Source organism: Aulonocara stuartgranti (assembly GCF_965226115.1).
Source record: "Aulonocara stuartgranti genome assembly, chromosome: 11".
NCBI lineage: Eukaryota > Metazoa > Chordata > Actinopteri > Cichliformes > Cichlidae > Aulonocara > Aulonocara stuartgranti.
Window position 1 is genome coordinate 11,795,463 of NC_138947.1, and position 20,504 is coordinate 11,815,966.

General features: G+C 42.3%; 2 protein-coding genes across 2 annotated transcripts; both read right to left on the reverse strand.

Annotated features, from left to right (window-relative positions):
- Nucleotides 1-612: 612 nt before the first annotated feature.
- Nucleotides 613-15,437, reverse strand: cdh17 (cadherin 17, LI cadherin (liver-intestine)). The gene is made up of 19 exons (XM_082550631.1): nucleotides 15,345-15,437; nucleotides 13,805-13,861; nucleotides 13,242-13,337; nucleotides 10,129-10,266; nucleotides 9,892-10,027; nucleotides 8,751-8,909; nucleotides 7,213-7,365; nucleotides 6,498-6,703; nucleotides 6,263-6,394; nucleotides 6,026-6,173; nucleotides 5,689-5,898; nucleotides 5,523-5,599; nucleotides 5,243-5,431; nucleotides 4,594-4,838; nucleotides 2,897-3,027; nucleotides 2,418-2,645; nucleotides 2,195-2,305; nucleotides 1,555-1,671; nucleotides 613-1,414 (listed from the first exon to the last, which is right to left on the reverse strand). Exons 2-19 carry the CDS (start codon nucleotides 13,850-13,852, stop codon nucleotides 1,323-1,325), a joined length of 2,616 nt encoding a protein of 871 aa, XP_082406757.1. The 5' UTR covers nucleotides 13,853-13,861; nucleotides 15,345-15,437; the 3' UTR covers nucleotides 613-1,322.
- A 1,236-nt stretch (nucleotides 15,438-16,673) lies between these two features.
- Nucleotides 16,674-19,712, reverse strand: gem (GTP binding protein overexpressed in skeletal muscle). The gene is made up of 4 exons (XM_082551354.1): nucleotides 18,402-19,712; nucleotides 17,964-18,040; nucleotides 17,676-17,880; nucleotides 16,674-17,588 (listed from the first exon to the last, which is right to left on the reverse strand). Exons 1-4 carry the CDS (start codon nucleotides 18,826-18,828, stop codon nucleotides 17,305-17,307), a joined length of 993 nt encoding a protein of 330 aa, XP_082407480.1. The 5' UTR covers nucleotides 18,829-19,712; the 3' UTR covers nucleotides 16,674-17,304.
- Between the last annotated feature and the right edge of the window lie 792 nt (nucleotides 19,713-20,504).

Genomic DNA, 20,504 nt, shown 5'->3' on the forward strand with positions numbered 1-20,504 from the left:
TTGTGTGTGAGCCATGTGTGTGTATGTTGTGGAAAGTGTTGCTGGGATACCGACAAGGAGAGAGTGCAGACATAAACACTGAAAAGGGTCCACGCCAAGTTCATCCTCATCAGCATGAAAGATGAAGCTCAGCCCACTCCCCCGTTTGGATTTTGGTATCTGCAACAGGCTGTTCGATGACTCACACACACAAAAACATGGCACATGGATCGGAGGGATACAATATTCATGGCAGCACATGTGATCCCCACCTTCAGCTCTCACATGTAAGTATTGTGCTTGTTTGGACCACTTTGTGTTGCATAAAAGCTAAAAAAGAAATCATGCCATGCCCCTTTCAGCACCGTCAACAATCTGCGTCTCCCACTGACAAAGAGATGAGTCAGAGCATCGCTCTCTGAGGCAGCATCGTGGCCTTGACTGCTCAGCGGCAGATGAGCAGGAAGGAGGATGGGGGACGCAACAGTACAAGCAGAGCAATCCCAACCCCGGGCTTCCACAGGACAGAGATACTGTATAGCACACATACTGTACCTTACGTCACCCATCACCTGCTGCACCACATGTCTGCCCTGATGTGTAGGGGGAAAAAACGATGCCGTGAAAACCAAAGTGGTCCCCAGTTTTTGTCGTTTATTGAGAAACAGAGCAGTAAACGAACTTTACAAAAAAAAACAAAAAAAACAACAAAGTTGTTCGTGACACAAGTGATCTGTTTGAGTTTGATGTTAAACAACGTTTAATGGTTAGCTGTTACAGTCAAGGTAGAGAAGAGAGTAACACACAAAGTGTCTGGGCCCAAAAAATATATATAATTAAATGGTGGGAGATGATGAAATAGCTAATGAACCGGCCAGAGTCTGGCAGTGAAATCATAATATATTTATTCAACAAATGAGTGATTAGCATGGGACCACCTAACAGATTAATTAAGGGATGCACAGCATTTGTTAATAATGTTCATGTTGTAAATATAATAAAATAAGCTAAAGTAGATGTGCGAGGACTCATTTGAGTTTCAGGCCTGGAGTATTTTACCACAGATATTTTATGGGTCAGTGTACCTGTCCTATCTTATTTAATAGGCAGGTGAGAATTTAAATCTAAATAATCCCAAGTTGTGTGTGTAGTCTAGTCTGGTTTTAAGAATCTAAGTTATAATTAAGATAAGGACCGAGCAGGAAGACTGGTTTAAGGCTCTGGTTGGAGAATTTTCCTCCTATCTCAAACATTGTACACACTGTTGATCTCTTGGAGGCTAATTTCTGATTTGTGTTACTGGCACATATAAATAAGAGACTCGGAAACCATCTGCGTCGTGTCTACATCATGGCATTCCTCTCGTCCTCTTCGGCCTGGGCTTTTCTTTGGCTCTTTTTGTTGATGCGTTTGATCACTACAACGAACACGATAACTGCGAAAGGAGGAGACATAAAACAGAAGTCAGTCACTGGAACACAAAACTTCACACTGACACTGTTGGACAGTCTAACGGTTTGTGTGAAACTTGGTTTTATCAGATAACAGATTTATTTTGGGGTTTGTTAGAATTACCGCAGAATCCCAGAATGCCAGCCAGGATCCCAATGGTGGGTCCCATTCCATAACTGAGCGCCGCTCCTTCTGGTGCAACGTAGCAGTAGCCCAGCTCTGTGCAGTTACATACTTTCACTGTGAAGGAGACAAAATGGAAAGTAAAGTATGACGGGCCAGCTGATTACACTAAAATATCATCAACTTTTCCTTATTTTGTTCCTAACTTTTAGCTTTCTATCAGCAGCCTATGATGAACTGGGTGATTTACTGGATACAGCACTAAACTGGGCACTGATGCAGATAATCAGTTATGGTAAAAAGAAAAAACACCCAGATTAAACTCTAAATTAAGATTTTAGAAATCAGGAAATAATAAAAAAAAGACTATACATGTCTCATTTAGCATGTTAAATGTAAAAGTAAAAGAAGTGTGGCTTGTTTGGAAGGGCTTTCACACACTCTTTCTGCATTTTGGTGTAGATTATGTGGAATAATTAATGAACATGTTGCGTGATTTTGGATTTTCCTGATTTTTTTTAAAACCTTATAAGAACTATATTTTTTTATTATGTCCTGGTGTGTAAAACATTAGAAGGGATGCCTTTCTTGCCGTGACTGTAGAATATTGCCAGAAGTAAGGCTTACAAATGTGACTCACCCTCAAATGCCTGTGGGACTCCCACACCTGCTTTGTCTTTAACGGTAATGGGAAGTGAGAAGGTTTTATCTTGAGTTGGTGGTTTCTTCAGTTTCAGTTCAGCTGTTGTATCTGTGTGACACACAAAGAAAAACACATAAAATGTTCTAAGCTGAACACAGAAACGTGCGTCTTTACATCTTAGTTTGATGTTTTTCGTTTTACATTACAGATGTAAGCGTACCGTCAACTTGGTTCAGCTCCCAGTTGGGAGATTTCCCGGTTTTGGTGCCAAAGCTGAAAGTGAACGGCTGGGAGAAAGGGTCGCTGTCTGAGTCTTCGGCCTTTATGAGAACAGGTTTGGGATTCTTCATGCAGATGAAGGCCTGGGTCTCCATCAGTTTGGGGACGTTGTCGTTCACGTCCAACAGCCTTACATGCAGGTCACGCTCAGTGGCCTTCTCCGGGTTGGCTTCAGAGGGAATATCAGAGAGTATGAAAAATGTGGTCTCACCCACAAGTAGTTTGTTTTATAAAGGCGAGCAGCGGTCAGTATTTAATGGTCAAAAGCCTTAAACACATGAAGATCTACAGGATCTTCTGAAAGGTAATGAAAGTGTTTGTATGCAGATGTTTCTTATTGTGTTTCAAACTATTTTAGCCGATATGTCTCACACTGTGTGGCCTATAAAGGAAAAGCTGTAGAGCAGTGTCTTCTCTCACCCTTTTCGAAGGCAGTGACAGTGACTTTGAACGAGTCCACCTTCTCTCTGTCCAGTTTTTCTTTGGTCCTGATCTCTCCTGTGGCAGCATCCAACTCCAGCCAGCCTTGAGTGTCACCGTCCAGCTTATATCTGCACACAAACACAATCATCAATCATCGGTCTGGCACAGTCAATGATGAAGCGCACACTGAGCTGGTGGCCAGGGGAAACATCGGTAGTCAAAACGAATCAATGGTCTGTTTTCTGTACATGTGGTAGTCAGAGAAGAGGATAATTCAAACTAGCAGTCAGTGCTCAACAAGGCCAAAGCCATCAATGCGCTGCATGTGGTGTATCCAGCCACTTCATGCATCAGCTAAGAGGAAGATTAGGATCAGTTAAGGAAAAACAGTTTTGAAAAGCAATGCACTGTGTGAAAGAAGTGAAACTTTGTTTTTTAGACCACGCTTTGTGGAGGAAGTTTATTAAAGTAAAGTCAGGAATTCTCTCAGCTGCTTCCGTTCTACAAAGTTTCACAAAACTGAAATATACACTATATTACCAAAGGTATTCACTCATCCATCCAAATAATTGAATTCAGGTGTTCCGATCACTTCCGTGGCCACGGGTATAAAATCAAGCACTGACTGCATGAAAACTGTTTCTACAAACATTTTTGAAAGAGTGGGTCGCTCTCAGGAGTTCAGTGAATTCCAGCGTGGTACCGTGCTAAAATCCCACTACCAAATTTCCTTACTACCAAATATTCCACAGTCAGCTGTTAGTGGTATTAAATAAAAGTTGGGAATAAGAGCAATCCAATTACAGAGCCAGGACAGACGATGTTGAGGTGCATAGTGCACATTGTTCACCAACTTTCTGCAGAGTTAGTTGCAGACCCCCAAACTTCATGTGGCCTTCAGATTATCTCAAGAACAGTGCAAAGAGAGCTTCGTGTAATGGATTTGGCAGTGCCCAAGAGAACAGTACTTGTCTGATTGCATTGGGCCAACGTGTGAGCTGTTTTGCAGGAGTTGCGCTTTTAGTTCTAATGAAGGAACTTTTAATGCTTCAGCATACCAACACATTTTGAACAATTTCATGCTCCCAACTTTGTGGGAACAGTTTGGGGATGGCCCTGTCCTGTTCCAAAATGGTTGCACACCAGTACACAAAGCGAGGTCCATAAAGATGTGGATGAGTGAGGCTGGTGTGGAAGAACTTGACTGGCCTGCACAGTCCTGACTTCAACCTGATCCCAAGAACACCTTTGGGGTGAATTACAGTGGAAACTGTGAGGCAGGCCTTCTTATCCAAAATCAGTGTCTGACCTCACAAATTCCCTGTAAACACTTGTTTCCAAGACAAGCTAAAGCTGTTACAGCTGCAAAGGGTGGGCTGACATCATATTAAACCCTATCAATTAAGAATGGGATGTCACTCAAGTTCATTTGAGTATGACGGCTGATAAGTGAATACTTTTGGGAATACAGTGTAATTGTAACAACAAAAAAAATTGCAACACAAGTTTTGACTTAAAATGTTACACATACCTTAACCCCTGGCATTAGGTAGAGGGGCATTACCCTTAGCTGCATCTTCCTGTACACTGTGTATATTTCCTGTATTATGTAGCAGCTTTCACTAAATCTTTAAACAGCTACAACTTTTTAAGTACTTAGGACCCAGACACTGAGCAGTCACTGGTGTGTTTACCCGATCTCTTTGCCCTCTGGGTCCTTTGCATGCACAGTGAGCAGCACGGATCCTTTGGTGATGTTTTCATATATGGTCACATCCAGGATGTCCATGCTGAACTTTGGAGCCTCGTCTACATCGATGACCGACACAGAGAAAAAGGCGGTGGACTCGCTGCCATACTTGAGACTTTCCATCAACGGCTCTGGGTTACGAGCATCAATCTGGAGCCTGTAACTGGGAGAGGTCTCAAAGTCCAGAGGCTGTTAGGAAGGAGGAGAAAAAAAAGGTTTTAGAGGAACCACAAAAGAAAAGAGAGGCAGAGATGATGATGAAAGTTTACAACAGAGTGTTGAAAAGCACTAAAATCCAAATGAGTTATATGGACATGCAGGTTTAGGGGTAAACAAGGATCATTTACTATGGCCATAAAATCATGTATGACCAAACTCTAATGTTGCTGTTACGTGCATGATGACTACTAGCTTCAGCTCTTTCATTTTCAACAATTATAAGCAAAAATATAAAAAAAGATACAAAGACAACAAAAAACTCCATCACGAGAATTTAATAATCTGAACTATTTAAAAGGGACCAGAAATGTTGGAGCAGCTACTTAAAGATCAAAGTTTGCAAGAAATGAAACAGAGAGAATGGAGATCACCACCTTAGCCAGAACCAGATAACCAACACCTTTGCCGTCAGTTTCCACGGCAAAGACGTCGTCGGTGTTTCCTTCAGAGATGATGAACTGGATCTCCGAGCTGCCGGTGTCTGGGTCGTCATTATCTGTCGCTTTGATGGTCAGAAGTGTGTGTCCCAGAGGAGTGTCCTCTGTCAGAGTCTCGTTGCCGTACTGCATACGGACACAGAAACAGACACAGTAACAATGCCAGCCAGTCAGAATGAGGAACAAGAGCCAGCGTTCGAAAGGTTCCCATACTTACATCATTCTTCTCAAACTTGGGCAGCTCATCATTGACGTCAATGACCTTGACGACAACCTTACAATTTGTGCTGAATTCTGTGAGAGAAAAGCCATAAAAACTTCATCCAAAGTTAAAAGCGTTAACTAAACTCAGCCTACAGGTGTGCTTTCATACAGTATGTTACCTGCGTCACTGACTCGGACATTGAGGTTGTAGACCGCATTTTCCCTTCGCCGCAGCAAGTGCAGTGTACGAATTGCTCCAGAAGATTCGTCGATGGAGAAGGTTTTGGAGGCGGTGGGTGGATTTTGGGACAAGATGGTGTAAGTCAAAACAGAATTCAGTGTCCCTTCTTTATCGCTATCATGAGCCAGCAGCTCTCCTACGAGGCCACCTGAAGGAGATGCAGTGAGAATCCCTCACGTCTGTCATGAAACTTCGAAAAAACTTTTTTACAAATTGGAAATATTCTTGAATTCAACAGGCTGCCTGTGAAGAAACCTCGACGGAGGCATCCTTACCTACAGGCTCATTCTCCTGGAACTCAAACACAGTCTCCTCATCGCACACAGGTGCGTTGTCATTCACATCGTCCACCAACACGTAAATCTCCATGGGTGGATCCACTTCGTTGTCATTTTCATCCTTTGCGAGCACCACCAGGATGAACTGGAAACGGAATCAACTGAAGCTCAAGAAAAACTCCTAGAAGTGCGTCTTTATTTTTATATAACTTATTGAACAAATGTGTTATCTACCCTCTCTTTGCTTTCTCTGTCCAGCTTCTCTGTCACCATTATTTCTCCATTTTGTGTGATCTCAAAGGGGAATTTCAGCTCTCGCTCCTTCTGGACCAGTACGTATCTGGCATCAGGGTCATTAGACTGGACCTGGATGGAGAGAGAGAGACAGGCAGGGTCCAGACTAGGATGGTCAGTTGATGGATAAAGATGAGAGGCAGTTAGGAGTATGAATATATGAATCTCAGCACACCTTAGCAATGGTTAGTGGGTATGTTTCCTCTAAGTTTTCTCTAATGCGTATGGGTCCGGGATTCTTCCACAGGTTTTGCTGCACAGCAATCTGGACTCTGCTGTTTCCACTTAGTGCATTCTGCGAAGCTCCTTCCAGGTCCTGCACGCGCACAAACAGGGTGTAGTCTGGGTCTTCCAGGGGGTCCAAGTTTTGCCGTCTCATCTCTGACACCACAAGTGGAGAATAAATATTTTAATTTGAACCAAGGAGTTTTTCTTTGGGGTAAAACTCACTAAAACATTCCAGCAAATCTCTTATTCTGAAAAGCTGAGTCCGATGGACGCGACTAAACCTCTCTCCCCAACTGAACTCATCAACTCAGCACCCAGCGCTAATTGCTGACAGCAACTTCTTCATTACAGTCTGTTTATCTACATTAACACAATCCTTCAATCTGCACCATCATATGCTCCGACTTTAAAGAGCACCATCAAAGCCCAGATGTTGTTGTCTATGTTCTTATTATTCTTCGTCCTTCATCGTGAAATTTCTCCACTGTTGCAGCTGCAACTCAAGCTCATTTTCAATATTAATCGTTTAGATGAGTATTTGCTCCATTAAACTGTTCATCTTGACTATAAAACGTCTGAAAATTGTGTGAGATTATGCCCAGATCTTGTTAACTGACAGCGTTAACTGTTCAGCTTTACTGACGACTCTTTTGGAAACAAACCTGCTCTCTGCACACAGGTGAAGAAGGGGTTGTGTTCGTAGGGGACCTCCTGCACCGAACAGTAGTCATCGAACTTTCTCTTCAGAGTTTCAATGCTCCGATCTTCTCCCCTGGCATACTGGATGCCCTCCCTTGCCTTTAACAGCTGCTGCCCTGTTAAAACAACACACACGCATCAAACACCAGCGAGCATGCTCACACACATCGCAGACGCGCTTCAGGTGATCTAAGAGGGGAAACAAACTCCTAATTGAACTCAAAGTAATCAGTGATGAGCGTCATGCGACACATTTAGGCAACCTGCCTTCAATCAGCATTAATCTTGAGTACACAAGATGATCTGCCAGATTACAGGCAGAGACGGTGGCCACAGATTAAAGACTTTTCCACGGATGCCACACAGAGTTCTGTGCTTCTATGGCTGGCTTCAGGTCTCTGTGCAACCCAACGTTATTGTTGTAATCTAAAACTAAACTAAAATTAGATGTGAAAAAACCCAAACATTTTATTTAACTGTGAAAAAAATTTAAAACCAACTGAAACAATTTTGTAAACTTGGAAAACTTACTAAAATATATATATTATGACCTAAATCCATTAAAATAGTGGTAAGTGAAGAAGTGTGCAGAGGTTATAATAAATATATATTTATTTCTCCCTGTATAAACCGGTCATATATACACATGTCAGGTGTGCAGAGGAAATGTCCTCACTTGTTAATTTGGTAAAATTTGTATCACAAACTGCCTGATGAGGATTCGATGGATGTTTTTATTGAGGTTTGGATGTCTACAACCCTGTGAGTTGACTGCTTTTAAAAATGTTCTTTATATTGTAATATCTAAGTTGATTTTCCAAAATCTTGCCTCTGGTATTTGCTATAAATAATAAAGTAATAAAGACGAAATTAACACTGAAACTAATAAGAATTAAACAAAAATGAAACATTTTAAAAAACAATAAAAAATAAGGTAAAATCATAAAACCCAATCTGGAAAGCAAAAAGTCAAAATGAAATCAAAATAAATACTTACTAGAAGCACAAATCCCCCTGAAGCTGATCTAAAACTTTGATGTTTTCATTACAATATGAAGACATCGCCTGGTTGTGGCTTCACTGTGATGTCGTAGTGCTTCTTACTGAAGAAATAAAAGGCGTGTTGTGCAGCTCTCTTCGTGCTCTTTCACATGATATATTACTCAATATTGTTTCTTGAATTTTCTTTCAAGCTTAACTTTGACCTTGGGTGCTAACAATGAAAGTCAAGGTCAAATGCTTAACCAACCCAGATACTGACCTATTAAACTGTTGTTAAACTTGAAAAAACAATGGGTAATGTAAAGATTTTCCTGATTTTCACATTTTGTGTGGCCTTCACCTGATTTTCACTAAAATCAGATCAGCTCGAGCTGTTATTGGTATTTACCATCACACTGAATGATAATCGTAAAACTGTGGATGCTGCACTGCTAACACACAGACTGATTACATACTGCTTCCCTCTCCGGGGGGAGAGCTGTGAGAACTTTGGTGCTACCTTGCTCTGTTGTGGAGATCTCTCCAGTGTCGGGGTTGATCTGAAACAGCTTTGTGTCTCGTATGCTGGGGATCTCGCTGACCAGGCTGTATCTCAGACGAGCGTTTGGAGTCTCCGGGTCATCCTGATCCGTCGCAAACACTCGGGTAAATGGGACAGCTAGAGCCACACAGAAAACTTACGTTAAAGTCATAGAGACAGGTATGGTGACTCACACTGTCTACTTAAAGAAATACTGCTTAACCCACATGCATAGAAGGAATCCTTTAAAGGGTTCTCTGAAAAAACAAATACAGTGGTGCACGCTTTATCCTTTGAGCTACACATTAGCTGCACTTTAATTTAACACCAAACATATTACTATGTACTCAAATTGATGGTTGTAGGGTGGCTGGAGCCAGCTGCCATTAGCAGAGAGGCGGGGTACACTATTGGCAATATGTCACATGATCAATTAACTTAACCCAACTAACTGCATTTCTTTGAACTGTGGAAGGAAGCCGGAGTACTTGGTGAGATCAAGCAAACTCTACACAGAAAGGTCAGATGCAGGATTCAAACCCAGGACCTACTTGCTGTGAGGTGCTACCGCCACGCCACACTACTGTCCCAAAACTCTTTCATTTTTGACTTACGTTTAAAACTCAAATGTGTAGATCTAAACAAACTTGGTGTCACAGCTTGAGTTTAAAGTCCCAGGTTTGAGCAGAAAGCATTCAGTGGCAAAATGAAAAAGATCAAACATCCACTGTGATGACTGCCCGGCTGCACTGAAGACCTCTGCAAGCTGACTTTCATAATCAAGTAAAATTAAAGCCTCGAAGGGGAGAAATGAAGCTCTAATTCTTTTATCTGCTTTGAAAAATCACTCTCATTAAAATGAATAGCACATGTAATTTGCAGGTTATGGACTAAAAGATGCAAACTCCTTAAATCACGTGTACTCTTCAGCATAAAGGTTTACTTAAAAAAGATGAAAGTGTTGAAATCAACAGGGGGCAGCTGTTATTACTGCCCGTGATGAACTAGACGTAAGGCCACCTGTTCTATCATAAGTACTTTAAAAAAGATCGAGCGAGCAAGGATAAAAAATAAATATATGCAAAGCAAAAATGTCACAACAGGTAGAAGTGTGCACAACCTGCTGGCGTATTCTCCCGAACCACAGCTGTGTAGACACTCTGGTTGAAGTACGGTGCTTTGTTGTTGACATCCAAAACATTTATGGTCACATAAATCGGGCCCTCCACCACTTCTTCATCTGCCAGTGCCTCCACCTGTGCACGAACATGAGTTTTTATGCACGAGTGTGTGTCCCTTGTGCCTAATGCAATGTGAGCACGGTTTTCCATGTGTTTGAATAAAGATATCGTGTTACCATGATAATGTAGTGCTCCTCTCGCGACCAGTCCAGAGGTTGTTCCAGATAAAGCCACCCATCCTTTGAAATACTAATGTCTTGCCCACCTTCTCCACTCAGCCTGAAGTTATTAACATGTGGATCTGTCACCTGAAACTAAGGAGTGAAAGAAGCAGACGAGAAAAATCAGGACACTTTGACCACAAAAAACAGGTCTGTTCATCGCTTCTTGAGTTTCATTTGATCTCAGAAAAAAAAGTGGTAACTTTTTAAGTGAACAAAAAGGGGAAAACACCATAACTTCCTTAAAAGATCACATACTTGACAGTTAATCTGAGTATGACTGCAAGTTTCTGATTTGCACGCATTAATGGAAGAAGTACTCTTCTGCATTTTAAACCAGTATATAAATACAACATATTCAAATAAAAACACAAGGATCCGCTGTAAAAACCCCACTGAAGTAAAAGTGCACAACAGTAAAAGTGATCAATGTTAAATGTTTATATTAATGTATCACCGCTGTAACATAAGTAACATCCAGCTGCTGTTGCCATTGGTCCAGTGGTTTCCAGATCAGAGGCTACACTAAAAGAATGGGGTGTTTAGAAATATATCTATTTTTAAAAGAAGCATGTATCTGTTTTTGAAACTGAAATAACATTAAAATTAACCAAAAACTCACACAAAATGCCTAAAATGATTCATGGAAACATTAATCGTGAAGCATTACTGAGGTATCTGTAAAGGAGTACAGAGTACAGAGCCCCACTTCATTGTAACTCAATGAAAATTCATTGCATTTGGGCACCGCTACAGCTCACCTGGCTGAACAGATGACTCATATGCCAAAAGGTTGCTGAGTTCTGGGTCTGATTCTGGCCCAAACCGTTTGCTGTGAGTCAGACCCCCCACCTGCTCTCTAAAAAAGTCTAATCGATCTAAATCCCATCCGATTACATTAGTGCGTCTGAAGACAGCTGTAGCTAGTAAATGTAAAAATGATTTAACTTTGCCACGTCATTCTCTCTGTAAACATGATAGCTCGAAAAGTTTTTAATGAATTTGGATAAAACTTCATAGAGATATAGATTTGGGTCACGTTAACGATCAGTTAAAATCTGGCTTACATCCACCAAGGTCTTCAAGGTCATCTTGAGATTTAATCATCAAAAATTGACAAAAAATATTATTTTCACAAGTGTGGTGTGGTGTGTCAACATATAGAAACCACTGTATAAAGATTTCAAATATAATGTCACATTTGACCTCTGACCTCTCCTTAAAGGTAAATGGACTGATCTGAAGGTCAAAGTGATAATAATGCAGAGCTGTTTATAACTATGTTTCTTACTGCCATTGTTTGTCTTGATGACAAGGTATACAGGGCACATAGAGAATGAAATATGGGCATTCTAAATATCAGATTAATGTGGACCTTTGACCTCTCATTTCACATCTGCCCTTCTTTCAGGTTCACTCCATAATGCGCTAAAGAAAGTGTTTGATGAGAAAGAGAAGAAGCTGCCTAGTTATCTAGAAATAAATTGTAGTGTAATATTGTATAACAAGCTCAGGTTATTCATGTCTAGTTATTTAAATCAATGCCTATTATCCATAACCTACTGCTACATAATGTTTGTGTATTCAAAGTAAGCATCTGTGATACCACTTTTCTCTGATTTATACTGAACTATAAATTACTTATAAAAGTACTTTAAAAAGAAGAAGAGAAAACATAATGAATATATACAAAATCCAATAAAGTTCCCATAAAAGTAACCACTGTCCAGAGAGTGAGCTGCCTTGGTGGAGGATTGCGCTTTCTGCTGCTTCTTGTTTTATTAATAAATTTGATTGAGTGCTGAGCGTCAGGAACCGCAGGCTTTGTGGGTGTGATTATGCACTCAGAGCGGTTAAAGAAAAACTTTCCCCTGGAGCCAGTCAGAGTATTCTTGTTCTAGGAAGTAAAAGTGAATTCCATGTGGACATTTACAAAAAAGGAGATGGATGTAGCACCTATTTTTCACAGAGCAGGTCAAACTGGTTCGGACTCTCTAGAGACTAAAATGGTACCTACAAAACCCACAGAGTCAACAGAAAGGAAAAATCTTTTAGGGCCTGCTAATAATAAAGAGTTACGTCTGAAACTGGCTACCCGGTGGAGCCAGTTATCTCCAACAACCGGACAATGGCCCCAAATACAGCTCCAAACTGTGTGACGACAATTCGAGAGGAAGCAGTCAGCTCATTATGAAGTGCCCAGCGTGGTCACCGGACCTCAAACCGGTGACCACACGCAGGCAGGTGAAGTACAGCAGCTGTTGTGGGAATAGTTTGACTGCATGGTATGCAAGAAATGGCAATGAAACCAATCGAACCGATGGAGCTAATCAAAGTCCAGCAGGAAGTCTGACTTTAAATCCAAGAAACCCAACTTAAGTGTTAAATATCTGCAAAGCTACAGCTGCTGCAAATAGACGACTGATTGATTAAAATGGAGGTTTGATGGAGAGCGAGAGTTTATGGGAGATAAAGTATCGAAATTTCAGGAGCGGGACCATGCCTCCAAACACGCTCCTTCCGGTTCTTATCTATATATGTTCCCCCAGTTCTACAAGCTGTTCATTCTCATTTACGTGCCCCAGCCTCCCTCCCCTTTTTAAGTCTTTAATTTCTTCACTTGTATTTAGTACACTGGGATCTGGTAGGCCTAGGAGCTGCCACAAGTCCCCTTCGAGGCCTCAATTCACATCCAAGCCATTCACCTTTATCTACTAAAACACTGTCAAACCTAAAATGAGAACACGCTCCCAGCTAGTGAAAAAACAATATGATGATGATGTTACCAAACTTTTACAGTAAACGTGAAGGCTTGTGAGATGGCCGACAGAGGAGCAATAACAAAGCAACAAAGATCTGCAACAATACTTTATATTCAGAGTTTTTCTTTTTTACTATTTATTATTTTCCTATCTTGATTAAGATAAGATAACTTCTCAGGTGCAGGTTCTGGTTTAGTGACACTTATCTGACTGAGGTGTTTGATAAATGGAGTGCGTGGCACATGTGCAGCTCATCCACCTCAAAAATGGACAATATTACACCAGCTGCTGCCATGCTTATATTACCTGAAACAAAGGATAGGGCACTGGGGTCGCCTCTGGCACATCCAGCACTGTGTTCTCAAAGGGGCCCTTCTTCTCCTCCAGATCCTTCCCACCAGCCTATTACAGCGCAGAAATAAAGGTTAAAGGTCATCGAGTACAGAAAAGGGCAAGAAAAAATGAAAACCTCTCACACTCATACCTAAATTTGCCATTTTAGCTTTAGCTCCGGTGAAATCAGTCAAGCATTGAGGGCAGTATTTACAGCCCAGTTATTTATTGAACCAAAATGACTTAACAGTGGAGGAACTTTTATATTCGACTACATGATGGGAGAGCAAAGTCTACAGACAAAGGGCCCACGCTCCGTTTAGCAACCCTTTCTGTGAGTGTTTTAAAATGAGTCACTGAGGGCTGTTTCACAGACTCTTCGTTAACCTTGCTGATAGTTGTAAGTGTTTTCTTTCATGCGCTCCCTGTGTAGCATTTATCAACGCTGACTATTTCACAGATCTTTTAACAGGTTCATGCATTTGAATATGTATTGAAGAACAGCAGCAGCAGTTGGCCGGCGCTCGTGTACTCACAATGCTGAGCAGCAGCGGGAGCAACAACAGATGCACCATGGGTGTCATTATCACAGCCTGAGAAGGAAGAGGAAGACGAGGAGGAGGGTTAGAAAAAAATGTTTAAGGAGGTTTCAGAGGTTGTGTCATTTTTGTGGAAAATATTCACTGTGCTCTACTGTTGCGGAAACACTAAAAAACCCATGTAGTGGATTATTACCAATTCCACAGAGGAATCTTTAAACCCTCTCAACCCTTTTCTCCATTCAGTGCAGTGTGTCATTGATGTGCAATGTCCACAGTGTCACAAAGAAAGCTTGTCCTCTGTCCTTGAATCTGCACATGTGCACTGTATCTCGCTTTGTGCATACTTTGTGCTGAAGTGCTTACACATGGGACTCCACCTACACCTTCCAGGTTAACCACCCACCCCGAGTGCACAGAAGAAAATGAAAGTCGATGCCTTTTAAAGCAGCGTCAGGTGTTCGTGTCCGAGTCTTTCTCTTTCTGTAAAGTGGGTGTACACATATGTATATATGTATATGACACCAAACCAGTGCAATGACTTTAGGGCTGTCTCCTCAGACGCTTGAATAAACATAACTTCAATGAATCTGTAGCTTTTCCTGCATTTTGCATTTAAAGCAACCGTTTCCCCTGAAAAAAATGTACTACACAGAATGCACTGAATGCAGAAGCATCCAAGTTATAAGGCCAGAGTAATGCTTGTTTACTAAAGAAATAATGTGACAGTCGCTACTGACAATTAAAGAAAAATCACACTTTTAATTCTTTTAAGTTGGTAAATAAGATATGTAGAGATTCTGGAGCTGTAAAGTTCAAGCGAAACAGAAGGGTAAAGCCAAAGGGTTGAGTGAAGGTGACATTGAGTCGAGCCAAATGACCTTTTTGTGCCAAAGGACACTTTTGAAGTCACCCCATTGTCTGAACACCTTATTTATCTGCAGGTTTTCTGCATTTTATAAGAATATCTGTCTCCATGTTGTTAACTAACATCTGCTGCGAAGCAGACCTTTAACTGGCAAGTCCCTCAGCAGTGTCACTAGTTTCTAAACGTCCACCTACAGCGACTTAACTGGTATGCAGAGGAGAAACTAACAGACGTTTGACACTTGATTAAATTGAAGCTGGGATAAATACACAAACATGGATCCAAAGCTACAGGCCCCTCTCGCTTTATCCTCTTAGATCAATGGCTGGATGACCTTTGTCTGGCTATATTCAGCTGCTATGATACCAAATTTAAAGTCCCGTTCACTTACCTTCCTCCTATTCTAAAATGCTGAGAACAACCCAGGAAGAAGGAGAGCAGTAAGGCAGTAAAATATGCCAACACCTTATCTAAGGCCCTGCCAAAGTCAAGTCAAGATCATGGCCCTTCAGCGATAATCTGAGAACATTTTAAACCCGTCATCGCACAATCTATAAAAACCAACACAAGCAGTCCTGTTTGTTTCTGGCGACACACCCGAAAAATAATTCTCCAAATTCTCCTGAAACAAACCTGAAACTTGGGAGACAAGAGAGCGAGGTGGCTTACCTTAGAGGAGAGAGCAACTGAGACACTCGTCAGACTGATCTGAGCAGCTCCATCCTGTCCTGGTCAAACGTTAACCAGCCACTAACCAGCAATGTTTTATTGGATCTAATGATTGTCTAATCACCCTGCCCTTCTGCCAAGCTGGCCAATGGGAAAGAAGCAGACAAAAGCAACAAAGACAGGAAGAAAAGAACAATTATAAATAAAGAATTCAATAAAACACCTGTCTATTAAAGTAAGATGGGGGTTTTATTGAAACACTCAACTGCTTGTGGATTTGTAGAGTGCTGATTAGTGTTTGTAAAACAACAAACTCTTTAAAGGGAACGTCTCAGCAAAGCATTTGTGAATTTTAGCCGGCATGTACGTGAATTCTGGACAAAAATAGAACAAGAAGCGGGGAAAACGAGGGGGGGAAATTTGTGTAATCGTTCTCATTTCTTCGCTGCTCATTGTTTAAGTTTCTGATTACCTCTTAGACTTTGACCTATGCACCATTGCTGTGCTTCCTAGGAGATTTTCCATCAGCAGCAGCGCCTGATAAGGAGCTATGCGTAGACAATAGGACCGACTCCCTGATTGCACTGACAATCCACTGCCTCATGGGAATGCAAAGCTTTGAGGTCAATTCAGGAGGTCAAGACGCACATGAAACTGTAAAAACAGGAAAAAGAAGGTGTGTCTTAAAGGCTTCATCTTTATGACCCAACCTCACACGTATCAGCTGGAATTATCTGTTATATGACCTGATGCATAAAGTCATCCTGAGCTGAGAGGTTTACAAGCTGTGGAGAGCTGCTTGGACACACAAACCACAAAACTGTGCGACTGTAGGAAAACAGGCTGCGAGTGAGTCACTGTTTCACAGGCCTCGCTATTTAACCAGAACCTATGACTGGAGAGTCGATGGTTCAGCGGATGAAGCTGGAAGTGACTCTGTTATGTAAAGCGTGGCTCTGTATGTGCACACAGCCCGGTATTGCGGCCAACACCATCTGCCCGACGCTCTCTGAACCAAACACACTTCCTCTGAATGTTACCTTGGCAACACATTTTTCTGCATTTGACCGTTTTCCCAACAACACCGAGCTTGAGAGCTTGTCCGGTGCCACACTGGGAGCCAAATCACCGTACCCAATCAGACGCGCAGGGGACTAATGTTGCTGAAGTAAGTTCAGGTTTAATGTCACCACCTGACTCATCCTGCATCAGCGCAGTGTTGCTGCGAGACCCTATTTGTCCAAGTGTGTCTCCTTTGTGTCAAAGCTGAGTCACCCATTATCATTTCTCATCAGTGATGTGGAGATGGCAGACAAAAGAGTGTTATTGTTTTCCCTTCCAAAAGCTGTTATGTCACTTTATTTAATCAAGCAACACTTAAAACAAAAAAAAGATACATTATCAATGTGGTTTTATGTACAACAAGTGCAAAATACGACACGTATAAATAAAGTAACTGTCAAAAGATCATCGTACACATAATCAAAGACATTAACTGCACAAAGTAGCTTACAAATCATAGCACTTTGGGATCAACAGTCAAAATTTGGCAAAAATCGGAGCAAACTGATCAGGAAAAAAGAGAAGAAAGGAGAGAAAAGGCTGTTAAAATGCGTTTGTTCGAAACACAAACAACAAAATAAATAAATAAATAACTTCCTTGTCTCAGTTTCCATCAGCTGGTCTCTAATCTTAGACATTTCTGTCACACAGACACGAGGCCTCTAACAAAGTTCATTTCAAAGGCAGACAATCTAAGCCGAATCCTCTCAGTCTGTGCCGGATTGCAACGCGTTCCTAACACCGTCCCGGCTGTTTGGAGGGTGGATGTGAACACCGTGAAGGCTGCGTGCGAACCATCCAACTTTGTAGCCACCTCAGATGTAGGCTTATCCTCCACCTAGTAACTTGTTCTCCTGCTCAAAGGTGTGATGTAGATCTGGCTTCATCCATCAGGCTCCTACAGCACAGAGAGATCATGGCAGGACTTGGATTTCAGCCAGAACGCCACGCTGGGGTTGTTCTTTGCCACCACTTTGTCAAGGAAACGTTTGGCTTTCATAGGGATGCTCTCTCGGCGGGTAGTGCAGCTTCTGTGCCTGCGGCGTTTGTTGGCTTCTTTGGAGTCCCGTCGTAGACGTAGCTGTCGCACTATGCCGCGGAAAGCCTCCCAGACGTTGTGCTGCATGGCGGCCGAAGTCTCGATGAACTTGCAGTCGAACACAGCGGCACAAGCGCGGCCCTCTGAAACAGGGAGGAGACAGTTTCAGGCACTTGATCATCTTATCAAAAGAAGAGAAGCATAAACAGACTGAGATTAGGCCTCCTTACCGCTCACTGACACCTCTCTGCGTCGCACCAGGTCACACTTGTTCCCCACAAGGATAATCGGTGTGTTCTGGGCAGGGCGGAAGCGACGCAGGGTTATCCGGAGCTCAGATGCTCTCAGGTATGAGGCCCGGTCAGTTATAGAGTACAGCAACAGGTAGGCATCCCCAGTCTGCATGTACCGCTCGTACATACATTCACTGTCAGTCTGAAAAGCACACACAGGGCTTAGTATGCTCACACACAGGCAGGTGAAGTCTCTTCTTTGATTCATTTTGTAAAAAAACTCACCTCTGAATCCCAGGTGTCAATCAGAGTTATAGAGGCAGGCTCTCCATCCACTTCAATTTCCTTTTCAGTCACTTCATCTGAATTTAAACAGGAATCAAACACTTAGATCTGAGTTAAATCAGCAAAACATCAAACAGCATTATTATTAGAATAACTGCAGTGCTAAGGTTTTATTATAGAATAAGATTTATTAATCCCATAGCAGGGAAATTTACATTGTTATTGTAAATTTACATTGTTATAGCAGGGCAGCTAACGCAAAAATAGAAGACAAATATGCACTATACAAAGTAGAATAAATACAATTTATTTCTTCTACTTTATGATATCTATTACTATGTTATTTTATATATATTCATATAACAATATATACACGAGTATTACAGGAAGAATAGAAGTGTAACTTTCTCGGGCACTTTAATAAGGTCTTTCTCTCACCTCCACAGAGCTCGCAGTCGTCGCTGTCCATGCTGTCCGCTGCACCGGCGAAGATGCTGGCGAAAGCCGTCTTACCGACCCCGCTGGCCCCCAGCAGCACCACCCGATACGGTCTCCCGGGCTCCGCGGAGTGCTCCCCGGCGGAGTCGGTGGAGATGACTGAGTCCGAGGAGGACCAGCTCCCTCTGCTCCCGTCCGACTCCCCGGCGGAGCTGGCGCAGGATTTGGAGCGAGAGATGCAGGCGGGGACCCTCGCCAGGAGGCTGTCCGAGAGCGGGTGGCTGCCCGCGTCGCAGATGCTCCACCGGTGGAGCTCGTTCTGCAGGCGGAGGCTGTGACGGCGCACACTGGACAGCATGGTGCCGGCAGCAAAATCGGGATGGACTGGATTATACACAGCGGTGGGATTAAACCTCTTCCAGCACATACAAACAGCCTCTTACTTCTTAAAAGACACTTCAGAAGCTTTTTATCCTTCTCAGGTGAACCAGAAGCGTCTCGTTTCTCTGGGATTAAAGGTGACTAAACTTAGTCTCAGATAATCAGAAGTTCCCCCCTGTTGGTGTCTACTGCATTAACTCAGGCCCAAGACCTCAATATGCTGCTCAAACCTGTTTCTGCGGAACACCGATTTCAAAGTTTAATTCGTGCATTTCCAAAAATACAAATAAAACACACTTTCTGGATAAATCCCGGAGCGAAATTTACAGCTTCTGCCTTCTTGATGTGTCTGCAGCCTCATCCCTCGGTAATCTCCAGCTGAGTGAAGTCTCTTAATGCCCTGGTGGGGTTTCCCTGCAGTTTATATAGACGGATGGGGGCGGGGGGAGGTCACACAAGTAGAGCATGGGAGAGTGGATGCAAAGCCGTGATGTGCTGGGTACTCACTGTTTTGGTTCATGCGCACGGTGTGCGGCAGCTCAGATGATATTAAAATGACTGTGCGGCAGTGACATACGGTTCAGCACCACCGCATTACACGTGTGCAGAGCCTGTAACACTGATATGCTCCTATAGAGACGCCTCACTGCTGAAATTTATTTTATAGGATTCAACCAAAGGTTTGTGACACGTTCCCAATTCGTATTAGAAAGTTTATAAATCCAGGATCAATCTGCTTCTGATTACTGTCACAGTTACACTCACTGGCCACTTTGTTAGGGACACCTATTCAACTGCACCTATTGCAAATATCAGCCAGTCACATGACAGAAACTCAATACATTTAGGCGCAATACTGAGCATCAGAATGCGGAAGAAAGGTGTTTAAGTGACTTCAAATGTGGCATGGCTGTTAGTGCCACACAGGCTGGTCTGAGTATTTCAGAAACTGCTGATCTGCTATCTGTAAGGTATCTCTAAGGTTTACAGAGAAGGATCTGAAAAAGAGGAAATATCTAATGAGCCACATTTCTCCAGGGGAAAATGCCTTGTTGATGTTAGAGGAGAATGGCCAGGCTGCTTTGAGCTGATAGGAAAGCAACGGTAACTCAAATAACCACTCGCTACCGCCAAGATATACAGAAGAGCATCCCTGAACACATCAAACCTTTAAGCAGATGGACTACGGGAGCAGAAGACCACTCTGGGTTCCACTATGCTGAGCTAACAGTAAGAAACTAAGGCTTGGGATTGCCAAAACTGGACAAGAGAAGATTAGAAAAACTTAGGCTGGTCTGATGAGTCTCAATTCCTTCAGCAACATTCAGAAGGTAGGGTTAGAACTCGGTATATATCATGAAAGCATGGATCCATCAAGCCTGGTAACAAAGAGAGGAAAAGAGCAACCGCTTTCACTTTGCACCATTTCTTTGAAAATTCAGAGTTTATAAAAAATAAAACCTTTTGTTCCTAGAGTTTCTGAATAAACTTGTTAGTATATTAGGATCCATATGTCTGTGAAGGTTCTCAGTCATCCAGGTCATCGTAGTGTAAAGTGTAAGGAGCTTGGAAAGAAAAGCGTCTGGACTTCTTTAAGTTGCTTGAAGACGTTTCACCTCATCTGAGAAGCTTCTTCAGTTCTGAAGGATTCATAGGTTTAGATCAATACAGTAACTGAATTATTGAAAAATGTAAAACAATCAGTAGCGTATGTATGTTCCC